Raw genomic sequence first — 13,618 nt, forward strand, 5'->3', positions numbered from 1 at the left:
CCCACACATACCACTTCCAATGTTAAACCACTACAAAGACTATGCTGGCATTAAGGGCATTCTTGATACTAGAAGGCAAAGATAGTTCAAACAGAGGCTGGCTAACACAAACACACACATGCATGTACACACCTAACAGCTATAATGAAACCTGTTTCCCTGTCTCATCCAGTCCATTCCATAGCTCTATTTCATTTGTTTCTATTGTGTTCTATTCTCAAGTACTAATACTTTCTCTAACCACAGGAGACAGGAAGGAAAAGAGGAACAGAAGTCAGAAAAGGGAAAGAAAAACAGAAGGAGCAGGATGGTGTGGGAATGAGGGAGGGGGAGGGAGGGGACAGCCTCAGGGAGGGGGAGGGAGGGAGGGAGTATGAGGCACACTAACCCATATTTAAAGAGATGGACACCTATACTGTTCTCACACAGCTGAGACTGGGCTAGGAATGATGGATTATGGGTAAGAGAGAGAAGACACGCACACACACACACACACACATTGCCCTCCAGAGGGAGAGAGAAAAGATGGATTTGTATCAATGAAACACACAAACACACATGCACATGCAGCAATACACACTCATATAAACGGTCTCTCACACACAAAAACAGACCTAATCTTTCACCCTCTAAAATATACACACACCATACACATATAATCACACTGGTTCCTTCTCACCTACAAACACAAACATGACGTTCTCTCGTAGACCACACACACACATGGAGGCACAGTGTAAATTAATCACACTAAAAGCCTTTCAGATAAGCTGTGATGTCATTGCACTATGATAATTACATATTCTCTATCCTTCACTCACTCTCTCTCTACCTCTCTCCTTTTCCTTCACTTTCTCCCTACTTCTCACACTGTTTCTATATCTCTCTCTCCCTCTCTCTTTCTATTTCTCCCTTCCTCCTCTCTCTCTCTCTCTCTCTCTCTCTATCTCTCTATCTCTCTCTCTCCACTCGCAGGCATATCACTCAATAGCTCAACATATCGGTGTGGGCTCCATGAATAATGCAGAGCTGGACTGGAGTGCTCACATGAAAATGGATTCCTGACCGATATTGACCCGTCAACATGAAAACACACGCAGCTCTCCAACTGCCAAGCTCTACTGTGTTTGGATCACTATCGTGGTACTGTTACAGAGAGGGACAGGGAGTGTGTAGTGCTGTGGTACATGTGAAGTGTTCTTGGTGGAGAACCGTAAACATCTGGAGACCACTTCGGAACAAAGACCGCCCTGAAAACTCGGTCACGGAATCTGTGCAAAACTCTGCCTACTGGATTCATCCATCCCTTTCTGTCTTTCTCTCTTCTTCTCCCTCTCTCTTCCTTTCTCACTCTCCATCTGCCTCTCTCTGGTAACTAAAGCAGACAGTATTAATCCATAGCCTGCTTGGAACAGGTGAAGGCCAGGGCTCGCTGGTCCCTGGCACTAACAGGCTGCAGAGAGCCAGATGTAATCCAGCATCACGTGAGGCTTGCTGCACTACAGCTGCACTGTGAGGACAACATGGAATCCCTGGGGAAACATCTGCTCCTTTCTGACCAATAGGACCAGCAGGACAAGAATCCATTATAACAGACTTAGAACCCAGTGTGTGTGTGTGTGTGTGCGTGTGCGCAATGCATGTATGTGTTCAAGTGTATGTTTGTTGAAGAGAGGAGACTGGTCCCCATGGAGATTACAACCCCCTGGTTACATGAGCACTCATTCACTGTAAAATATACACAGCCCCCCCCCCCCCCATGGCTTGAAGAGAGATGGAGAAGTTGAGGGGAGGAGGGGGTGGAAATAATGAAGAGGAAGGGGGAGAGAGTGAGGGAGCAGAAAGCACCAGTAGAAAGACCAGGACATGAGAAAGAGTTTGAAGAAAAAGACTGTGTGAGGGAAAGAAAAAAAGGGTGATTGTTGAAGAGGTATGAAGAATGGAGGGAGGGGAGGGAGGGGGGGGCAGGGTAGAGGGGAAAGGAGAGAAGGCAGAGAGAAAAGAGTGAGTAAGTAGGCGAGGGGCCCTCAGAAGTCACTCCATGTCTCCAAGAACTGCGCCTCAAGACAGAAAATGAAAGAGGGGGTGTAAGAGGGAGGGAGGGAGGGATGGAGAAGTGTGGATGTCTTTGGGTTACAATGTGCAACAGCTGAAGCCATGGTTTCCCGCTCCCAACCGTCCCCTACACTCTCGACACACACACACACACAGTACATTCATGGAGAACATAAAGCCTTCAACATTGGGGCCCCTCAATGCCAGGGAGCAGAGTGTGGAAACCCTGCACCCAGAGAGGATTGTGTGTGTGGAGGATTATGTGTGAGGGTATGTTAGTGTGTTCATTTTGAGGCCAGGGCCCTATATGGATGTGTAAATGTGTGTACAGTCTCAGATGATGACATTGAGATGTGTGTTTGTAACACAATGCTAATGACTCACCTGGCTCCAGATCACCTCTGCTTAACACATTTGCGTGAGTGTGTGTGTGCTTGCGTACCAAACAGTCCTCCAGTACCTTAGACATTTTGAGGACATAGAGGTTAAAGGTCAGTGTCCATGGCTCTCTCATGTTCTCTGTACTGATGCATTCGGAGACTAGAGTATTGATTGACAGATGGCCTTCACCCTGGTGGTGGGGTGTAGGGACTGAAGGGAGGGAGGGATGGGGGAAGGGGTGGATGAACAGCCAGGGGAGAGGAGCAGACAAAAAGAGTTTGGGCTGGAAAACACAAAACGAAGGATCAATAGAGGAAAATATATCAAAAGAGTAAAAGAGGGAGAAAGACAGAGAGAAAGAGAAAGAAAGAAGACATAGAGAGAGAGAGAGAGAGAGAGAGAGAGAGAGAGAGAGAGAGAGAGAGAGAGAGAGACAGGTGTAAAACAGACTCAATATCTGAGCAGAGAAGCACCCTCTGTGCCCTGGGGCTCTGGAGCGATTTCATGCCCCCATAAGCAATGACCCAATGTCCCCCACCACCCCAAACACTCTCTCTCACACACACACACACACACACTTCTCTCTGTCCAGCTAACCAAGTCAGGAAAACAGAGTAGCACGTGAGAAAGGGAAGGAGAGAGAGAGAGAGAGAGAGAGAGAGAGAGAGAGAGAGAGAGAGAGAGAGAGAGAGAGAGAGAGAGAGAGAGAACAAAGAGAAGTAGAGGGAGCCTTACTAGAGCCATGTAATCTGGGTTCCCTCTGTGTCGGAATGCAATCTCAAGTGCAACGAACACACACAGAGGAGGGAGAGGCATACGCTTCATCCATGAATAGGTAAGGGGGGGTGGGGGGGGCAGTCGGAAAACCAATACAATACCATGGGTTCATGGAATAGAAAAACCCAAGACCTTCCATTTGAGTTACTGGGTCAAAGGTCAATAAAAGTTAAACATTAAAGAGTCAATTTCATAAAGGTTAAATTATACAAAGTGAAAGGCTACAATAAGGTCTATCATGAATTGTTTTACTGTGTAAGGTCTCCTACTGAACGAGGGGGAAGTCCAGCCTGTCCTCCATATCTCCATTCAGGACAGATATATCTCTAGCTACTGGGCTGAAGGTCAAACCAAAACCAATCCATGGGCTTATGCAATGTGAGCAAACACAGGGAGCAATTATGGTTGTCCCAGATCTCCTGACCCATATCTCACCTCATAAAGAACCACAGGTGTGCAAACACACAGGTGCATGAGGCCCTGTAAAAGAGGGCAGACAGGCAGGAGGAGGGCAGGATGAGGAAGTGAGGGAGGAGGGAGGGGAAGCAGAAAAGAAGGATAGATGGATAGAAAAGTGGAAGAGGGGAGGAGAAGGATGAGGAGGAAGAGGAGAGCCCTCATAGGAGGTTCCTCATAGGAGAATTTATGATTAAGAACAGTCTCAGGATGGTTAAAGGGAGAAGGTAGAACAAAGGGCTGATTCAGAGTCAGATTATGTTATTATGATTCCAAAGCTTCAAAAATACTACAGATTGAGTTAAATATTGGGAGAGGTTGAAGTTGACAACAGTGAGTTTGTCTGTTTTGCCTTCTGCTTGATGATGACCTTGATGTTGTGTAACATGATGGTAGATTACAGAATATCAACACATGTTAAATACATGCAAACGACCCCTTGAATACAAGGGACTTTGCCCTGGCTTCCCACCACATTGCTTTGTCTTACAGATGCCGCCATGCACACATGGGTGCACTTCACACACACACACCTTTGATGGAAGTTATTACAATAAGCCTGGACTCTCTGTTCTGTAGTGTTCAGTGCTTTTACAATGGCCCTCCTTCATCCCCTGATCCACCCACACACACACACACACACACACACACACACTCTTCTCAGCCTCATTCCTAAAGTCCTGCGACGCTGTAGATCTGACTTCATCAAGTTGAAGGTTCATTTTGAAGCATATGGCCCTCCATGATTCCAGTGTGTACAGTAGACTGTCTGGGACAAGCCCCTCTGCCCCCCCCTGTCCTATACATGACACACACTTCACACACTAGGTATGGACTGCCCCTGTCATGTTGACTCAAAAACACACCTCAACACAGGGAGTGAGGGTGGCCGTGCACATCCACCAGTACGACTTGAAACCCATCAGCATGAGTGTGTGTGAGTGGCAGGTAAGACATATCAGATCATATTGAGCCTATACCACTATGAAAGGAAGATCGAGATAGAGAGTGAAATATCAGTTTCTCTCTCTCTCTCCCTCTCTCTCTCTCTCTCTCTGGTGCACAAAGTATGTCATATTTCATTAATCTCTCCTCATCAGTCTCTCTCTCTCTCTCTTATTCACGCCGACACAAAAAGCTAGCTTTGTTGTAGTCAATTAAATCGTAATCAGGAACAATTGAACCCCCCCCCTGCCACCCATCAGGGGGCCAGGCGTGGCCACTGTGTTGAGTGGGGTAATTGAAGGAGACAGGCTTGCAAGAAAAACAAATTAAAGTTTTAAAACCCTGGGTCAAGAGAAATTCAGAAATGATAACTTTAATTCACTCACTCACGGGTTATGGCGGATGGTTGACAGACCACATGGGGGGGGGGGGGGGCATCGTAACTGCCAGATTGAGTATCTGCACAGACACAGCTCTGCCCCCACCCCTCCACACACACACACACACACACATGATTCCATCACCCAACCACCCCTCTCCCTCTTTTAACCCCTGTCCCCCACTGGTGTGTGTGTGATTAATCAAATATGAACATGCCTGGGCTCTGGGGGAGGTGGGGTGTGGGGGGTGGGAGAAAGCCATTAGATTAGATAGATTACAGTGGGGGAGGAGAGGAGGAGGGAAACTGAGGAGGGGGAGGAAAGGAAGAAAAAAGGTAGGATATAGGAGAAAAGGAAAAGAGGAGATTAAGGGAGAAGAAGAGAAAAGAGGAGAATAGAGTGGGGAAGCAGAAGAGCAGACAGGAAAGAGGAGACAGACAGAAGAGGGGGAAGGGCTTATCGTACATGGGGCCACTTCAGCAATGTGGTTATCAGAGACACCAAGAAGCTAGGCAGTTGGGAAGGTATATGCAGTTCCACTGTGCGTGAGTGTCTGCATGTATATCCTTTACCAGAGGGTGACTTTATTATCAGCTGTCACCCAAACTAAAGGTTGTTCCCAATCGCTAGCCTGTTTTGACTGCAAACCTACTGTTGCCACAGTGACCACCAACAACCCCCCCCTCCCCCCTCCCCCTCCCGGAACACAGAAACACACACACTCCCCAGTCAGAAAGTACCAGTCGAAGAGTGGAGCAGAGGCGACCTCAGCGTCGCGTGACTCCTTTTATAGTGTGTTCCATCTTCCCCAGAGCACAGTGTGTGTGGATGGGGAGGGGGGGAATGTGTGTATAGATGTGTATGTATCAGAGGGTGGTAGTGTTTTACAGTGTGTAGGGGTGAAGGGTATATTAATTTGTTTGCGGGTGGGGAGTGAGTGGTTTGTGTGTGTGTGTGTGTGTGTGAGAGTGTGTGTGTGTGTAAAGGGGTATGTTAGTGTAAGGGTGTGTATGAATGACACATTATTCAGCTCATTTTCATGGCGCCACAGATACTGACTCACACAGACACAGGGATGGATGGATGGATAGAATGAGACAAAGACACAAACCTATGCGCACACACACACACACACGCACACACACAGATAAGAGAGTGCTAAGCTGTCATTAACAGGTCATTAGGGAGGCTTGTGCAGCCCCTCACAACTCTGCTCAGGTCCTGCCCAGAAACACTTCCTGCCTTGTGTTAGCCACTTCCTGTTTGATGTAAACAAAACCTCAGAATCAGCTAAAAATAAAGTATGATAAACTATTATACTGAGCATGATATGTCACACTCGGACTAGCCACAGAGTTCATGTTTACATAAATATGCCTTCTTTAAAGAGGGAGATCTAGTGCACACACACACACACTGACATAGTTTGGCAGCACACATGAATAAAGCCAGTCCTTGCAGTGTGTAATCAGCATGTGAAACATGGGAGTGATTGTGTCTGAGATTCTATCTAAGGCTTGGCTCCTCCACATGACATGCCGAGGACAAGCGCACACAAACAGACACGCAAACACAAGCATACACACACAAGCAGCCACACAGGCATACGCGTACACACTCACACACAAAAGCACAAGCATACAGAGATCAGGAAAGGAATCACCCAAGGGAGGGGGAGAGAGAGAGAGAGAGAGAGAGAGAGAGAGAGAGAGAGAGAGAGAGAGAGAGAGAAAGAGGGAGAAAGGGAGAGAAAGATGAGGAAGGAGAGAAAATAAAGAGAGTGAGAGAAGAAAGGAGACAGTGTAAGCCTACAGCCAAGAACAAGCTCTTAAAAATTAATACAGTGATGTGAATTAATCCAAAGTGCATTGAATAATTGAGCAGCACCTCTTGTAGAGAGCGCCGCAGATGGGATGAGGTGACACGGCCAGAAGCAACTCCGGGACAGCTCCAAAAAATAAAATTTTCTCGGCTGTTTTTACATCAGTTTGGTCATGTAGATTAGACACACACTATAGACATAGACACACACACACACATAAAGACACACAAATTTACACAGGAAGGTGTTGTGTGACATCACACAGATTTGTCAGCTGGGTAAATGTCAGCCTCTCCCACCATACCTGAACTACAAACATGACCTCATCAGACAATGACCAACCTCTCCCTGGCCTTCTCCTGCCTTGTGTGCGTCTTCACCAGACAGATAGACAGACACAGACAGACAGACAGACAGACAGACAGACAGACAGACACAGACAGACAGACAGACAGACAGACAGACAGACAGACAGACAGACAGACAGACAGACAGACAGACAGACAGACAGACAGAGACAGACAGACAGACTTCAGCATGTGAAGTCAAACTGAAAGGCTTCGGTCCTCGGGCATTCTTATTAAAATTGGCAATTGACTGGACCAGGGGCTAGAATTGAGCCCCGTGGGACACAAGCCCTGACTGGTGACACTATTTAGATAAATGCTTGAGTGAATCGGTTCCGATAACCTCACAACCCACAACCCCCCCAACAAACTCTTAGACCCCCCCCCCCCCCCCCCCCCCTCCTTACCCTCTCCACATCACTCTATTGGGAAATTGTTGCCAGGGGTTCGCTGTAATACACAGCTTAATTTACTTCCCCCACTCACCTCCCCCTTCTCTCTCTTCATTCTCTCTATCTCTCTTTCCTCTCTCACACTCATGTCCTCTTTCCTTGCCTTTTTCTCTTCAACCCCTCCTTAAACCCCTATCTCTGAAAAGGGGAGGCGGGCTTGCTCAATCATGCTCACACACATAAACACACCATACCAGAACGTTTTTCTTTTTATCTATGTAACCGGATTCTGTATGTTTAAAACTAGCCATGGGTGACTGTCATTTTTTGGGGTGTGTGTGTGGGGGATTTCTGTGACTCTAACACTGGCATCCACTGCTGTTCCTACAAGTTCCCCTACAATGTCACTCGTGTCTAAGAGACACTGGGAGGGGCAACATTTCAAACCCTAATGGCTTTCTGTTATATTACCCCCCCCCTCCACACACACACACACACACACACACACACACTCCTACTCCCCAACCCCTCCCCTTCTCATAGGTAGCCTAATCACTCTGGGGCTGAGTCTGGACCCCTGCAGACATTGAGAATGAATGGTAGAGAGGCCCATTAAAATGATAATCACCTCCGCTAATATTTTATAGGGGTTTGCTTTCAGTGTTGCGCCAGACAATGAAAGGGGGGGGGGGGGGGGGGGGGGCAGGGGGGTGATGGAGGGCAGGTTCAGGTTGTGTGTTTGTGTCCATGTATGTATGTGTGTGTGTGAGCATGAGGGGGTATCGCTGGCAGAATCAGAGGTGTAAAGGTTTGATTAAACAAAGACAATACGCTGACGATCATTAGCTGTTCCTGTCTTAGAGATGGACCATGAGCTCACATACGGCCCATTAACACCCTGCTGAATGAATGAAACATGACTCATACGTGTATTTATTTTGAAATGATTAATTAGGAATGAATTGTCGTCATGTCATTGTCAGTCCAGAGTCACACACAAACAAACAATATGCAAACACACCTACAATCTACATTTTAACACACACAGACTAAGTGTGCAAACAAACTTATTGTATTATGGATCTGATCATGTCCATTCTGGAATGTATGCAGTACACATGACAGACCACAACATACATATCTTACATTGGGTGTGTTTCTCTGCATATGTTTGTTTATTTATGAACAGTGTGTGTGTGTGTGCTGGTATGTACTTTTAGGTGAGTGTGGCGTGTGAGTGTGGCGTGTGAGTATAGCGTGTGTTACATAACTGAGTCCACGCCTGAGTCCCACAGCTGTTGAATCGTCCGGACGACGAGCGGGGCGGCATTGCATCAGGGTTAATAACACCCAGGCACAAAGTTCACTGGAGCACAGCCAGGAACACACACTTACACACACACACTTACACACACACACACACACAGACACAGACACACACGCATAGACAATTTCCCTCTCTCAAGCACACATACACACAAATGTAGAAGCACACATGAAGACACACACTTGACTGCATTTCAGGCAGGTTTACAGGCTCTATTTTGGGCTCCCCGCCTCTCTCAGCACAGCCACACACCACTAACACTCTGGTCCACATTTCAGCAGCTCCCAGCTAGTCCTGGCCCTCCAGGCTACAGCTGCCTCCCTGGGAAAACCTGGCTTGACTGTCTGTCTGGAGCCAGAAACTTCAGACAAACACCAACTACTTTCTGTTTTGGCGTTCATTAATCTAATTAATGGAAATATGCTTGTATTGATTGTGAACTGTCTTGCACACGCATATTTTGGTGAAATAAAAATAAATAAATAAAAATTGGACGGCATAGGCGAACAAAATTGAATGTTGTTTCCAACTTTGAAATAATGGATGCCTGTGGGAAGAGGTTTAGAATGAGTTGGTGACTGATTCAAAGAGGTGACATGTTTAGAGACACTGTTTAAGATGGATGACAACAGGCTTAACTGCTTTTTCAGAGCAGATTTCTTTGACAGAGGTGTCTGGCCTGAACCTCATGTGTTCTAAGCTCCCTGAGCTGAGGAACCTTAATAATTTCTGAGAAAGAGATAAGAAACACAGGCTCTGAGGGAAAACAAAACGCACAGTAGCCTACAGAATTGTGCACCTGGCACGATCTGCTCTCTAGTTTCATATGTGGTGGTACTAATGCCAGAAGGCACTATAATGTAATGACAATGGTTATCTTAGCCTTCTGAACCGTAGCCTTGTCACGACGAAGACAATCTTGCGCTTTAATAGGAACAGCTAATAAGCCTACGCATATGCGGTTTCGTGGCACTTTATTGGGCGTGCGCACCTACGCACACGAGGCTATACCTGCTTGGAGAGTGTGCATGGTTGTGCTCACGCGCCTCCGATCATTGCGCAAATATGATCGGAGAAATAAAAGCCTGATATGAATTTAGACGATAGTTCGAAAGCAGCAGCTGGAGTGTGTGCTCCAATTGTGTAATGGCAGAACTGTAAAATAAACTTGTGGGGTGGGAGGTATAGTAAGGACATCTCTACGTTACCCCGCTCTGGGTTTAATAACAGCCCTCGTTTGAAACTCGAGCCCTTAACCCTTCTGGCCTTCATGCCCAAAATTCCCAAGCGTCAGGCCTGCGGGGTGACAATGAACGTGGCCTTGGTGTAGTTCAATCCTTTTTGAGCGCATGACCCTACAGACCTCTCCCCGCCAGAGCTCAGACATAACTCATGCTAAAGCTTCTACGGCGACCAGAACTTTTTCCCCAGGACACCTCCAACCCCCCCCCCCCCCCCTCTCTCTCTCTCTCTCTGGCTGGTGTCCATGTGTCTAGCCCACTCCTGCCGCCTCGGCCCTGGCGACCAGAACATTCTTTTTGAAGGTAGTGTTTCTTATAGCCTATTCGGGCCGCTAACCCAACCACACGGTAGAGTGCTTATGTAATTCCCATCAGGATCAACAACCTTGGCCGTACCTGGCCCTGGCCTTGCCACAGTTTACATAACAAATAGGCCTATAGAGCGAGATTCTGGTCACTGACAGGTTCCCGACTACAGAAATGTTAAATGCCTTTTCTGATCGGTTTAGCCGTATGATATTAATAGCCTAACTGTTTTATCATTCGTTCAAGCTCAATATTCAAGTTTTGTTTACCTGGCTGTTGTTGCAGAGTGGATCATTTGCAGTACAGAACATTGCCTTATATAATTGTATCCTAAACCGATTGCGTCAATCCAAATAGCCTACTTGTAGGCAGCGGTTATACCTTCTGTTCGGTCAGGGTGTTTAGAACGTTGACAGTTCGGTTTGATTTGCCATGTGACAGTATCTTACATTAAATTGTGGTCATGCGAACAGTTCACCCACTTCCAAAAATGCCCAATATGCGTGTGTGGGGGACTGAGAAAGAAAAAGTGAGAAAGAAAGTGAGTGAAAGACTGTGAGCGTGTGTATGCGCGAGAGCACTAATCGCGATCCACATGTGTTTCTTATTATTGTTGTTGTTTAGCTAACACGGGGAGAAGGAGGGGGCGGCGTTTGTAACATACCTTCCACCCAGCCGAGCTGTTGCTGTCGCCTTTGTCTTTGAAGTACGGCACACATCTCACCATCCAGTCGTAGATCTGTGACAGGGTGAGTCTCTTGTCTGGCGTGCTCTCTATGGCTTTGGTGATCAGGTCGGCGTAAGACAGATTCCCCCACGCATTCCGGCGCGACGAGGACTTCCGAGGAGTCTGCTGCGCTCCCGGACCGTTGGTGTTCAGAGCGCCCGAGGTAGCCGTGGGGGAGTGAGAGGAAAGCGGGGAGCCTCCGTTTTCCTGGCTGAGGGAGGCGAGCAATCCTTCTGCTACGGGACTACTGCTGCTCTGGTCCTCCGCAGTCACACTGGAGCCATTGACATTGATGCACATAGAAGTGGCATTGTCCTCTTCATCGTCCTCTTCCTCCGGTATGATGTCCGTGTCATGGCTCTCCGGTTTACCCGCGTTTGACTCGGGTCTTGGCAAGGGCCAGGTACATGATCTCGGCCGTTTCTGTGGTTCGAAGTCTGGATCTATCGCCACGTCCAGGTCAGATAAAGGCTCAGGGTCTGGAACCTCGGCCATCTCCTTCACTCACTTGCACGTTCCCGCTTGCCGGTTGATAAAGTCAATAGATAAGAAGTGGAGAGCTGTCAAAGTCGCATTCCATGAATGCGCGTCCCCGCTCTTTGTTACTGTTCAAGACAAGCAGCGGCGAAAGACCACTGAAAATCTGAGAACTGAACGCTGGTTGAAATTTAAGTCCCTGAAGAAAAACCAGATCAAGCACCAAACACAAAGATTAGGACTATAAACCACGGTCTGAAATATTGCTATATATATAAAATGCTATAGACAAAGCATTCACGAGGGTAGACAATTCCCACACTAGATGAGGGATACTTTAGACATAATAAAGTAATTGCAATATACAAGTCGTTTCCAGTAATGAGCCTAACTTGCATCAATTGGCCTAGGCTACGCTACATTAGTCATGTACGCCACAATGTATCACTAAGCTTGCTGTTCAGTTAGAGAATAGCACCTCTGCGTTCAAGCTCAAATCAAGCACCAAAGTAACGTAATCAAATACACCTACTTGAAATACCCTCGTCAATGGCCACTGAGAAAGTGGCAAAACGTCATCACACTGGATGGAGCACTCTCCGGGAACAATCCAGCCCCTCTGGTGCGCGAGGTGCCGCGGAGAAAAACCCTGCTCTGCACGGTCACTGCGCGCTGTATACCGAGGAACAACGAGCGACTAATTCCTGCATCGCTCCATACCTCTTGTCTTTGCCATCACGATTACAATTTTCCTTTCTCTCCCAAATCCTTTTTATAATAGACTGAGTAAAAGAAAAAAAGATTCGTTTGTTGTCAGTGTCAATAGAAAAAAACGAAGGTATCCGAGAATGATGTGGTCAGTCCGTAGTAACCTTTACCGAAGGAAATTATCGAACGCTGTGTAAAATAAGAGTGCACTATCTCAGGCTTAGTACACAAACACACAAATGTATCTACTTTGCACATTCCGTCTAGTGGCTGTCTTCAACAAGCTCAAAGTTATACAGCAGTAATAGCAGGGATTACGTTGCAACCGCCGCGTAACAGACCGGCCCCCTCAAACCCGTGAATAGGATCGCCTTTTAAAGAGACAAGGGCCGATATTCCATCTACAGTAGGCTACAGTACAGTACATCAACCTAGACATGTTGGGGCTTGTAAATGTGTGTGAGGAACGCACGTTTTGACATGTTGAGGGTCAGGCACAGACATAGAACGTTTAATACAAAACAACCATATGCAGATATAGATAATATTTGGACAGATAATATGCTATATCGACTTGTTAGGTGGAAGCACATTGATTTAAAAGATAGTATGATCGTGTCATAGGGACAATGCTGTGTACATGATTAGATAGGGGTGGATCAATTATTATTAAGACAGTTAGGCCTATATGTTGCATTCTTACATGTTTATACAATCATGATATAGTTGTAACAGGTGTCCTATGCCTCCATGTGTAACAGCCGTTTGGGAACAGAGTGTATCGATCAACAGAAGACAGGCACGTCTCACAAGCAGAGCCTTGTTATGTGAATCTTTGACCAGTGTTCCTCCACTCTTTATTGGTCTTGACACCCCATGTGAACGTTTTGATAGCTTGTACCTTTAATACATAAACGTGCCTGTCATTCAACCTCGTTAGCGCGCCCAGGTCACACCCCCTTTCAAACTGGACAGACCTCCTCGAGCCCATGACGTCATGTCATTTTAAAGAGCGATAAGGGAAGAAATCCTATACGTGCCCCTGTCCTCCTGTCAGTGATGCTCCTCCCACACCCCCACCTAGCCTACCTACCAAAACACCAGCAGCAGCCGACCACGTCTTTGTTCCCAAGGAGATGTTTTGCCAGGTGCGCGTCCTCGTCGTGCACCCGATCTCTCTCTGTAGAGGAATGCGCGCACCCCACCTGTGTGCAAGAGTCATCAATGGACGCGAGAAAAGCACTCGCTGTGATTAAGATCTCAACAACAACAAAGAA

At 47.0% G+C, this 13,618-nt stretch overlaps 1 protein-coding gene across 1 annotated transcript in view; it reads right to left on the reverse strand.

The window, feature by feature from the left end:
* Positions 1 to 12,699, reverse strand: part of foxo3b (forkhead box O3b) — a 40,491-nt gene extending 27,792 nt beyond the window's left edge. The window contains exons 1-2 of the mRNA XM_047021227.1: positions 12,166 to 12,699; positions 11,094 to 11,832 (exon numbers count right to left, since the gene is read on the reverse strand). Of these exons, the coding sequence (XP_046877183.1) occupies positions 11,094 to 11,651 (558 nt within the window). The 5' untranslated portion in view covers positions 11,652 to 11,832; positions 12,166 to 12,699. The remainder of the gene's footprint in view (positions 1 to 11,093; positions 11,833 to 12,165) is intronic.
* Between the last annotated feature and the right edge of the window lie 919 nt (positions 12,700 to 13,618).

This window comes from Hypomesus transpacificus, chromosome 6, assembly GCF_021917145.1.
Source record: "Hypomesus transpacificus isolate Combined female chromosome 6, fHypTra1, whole genome shotgun sequence".
NCBI lineage: Eukaryota > Metazoa > Chordata > Actinopteri > Osmeriformes > Osmeridae > Hypomesus > Hypomesus transpacificus.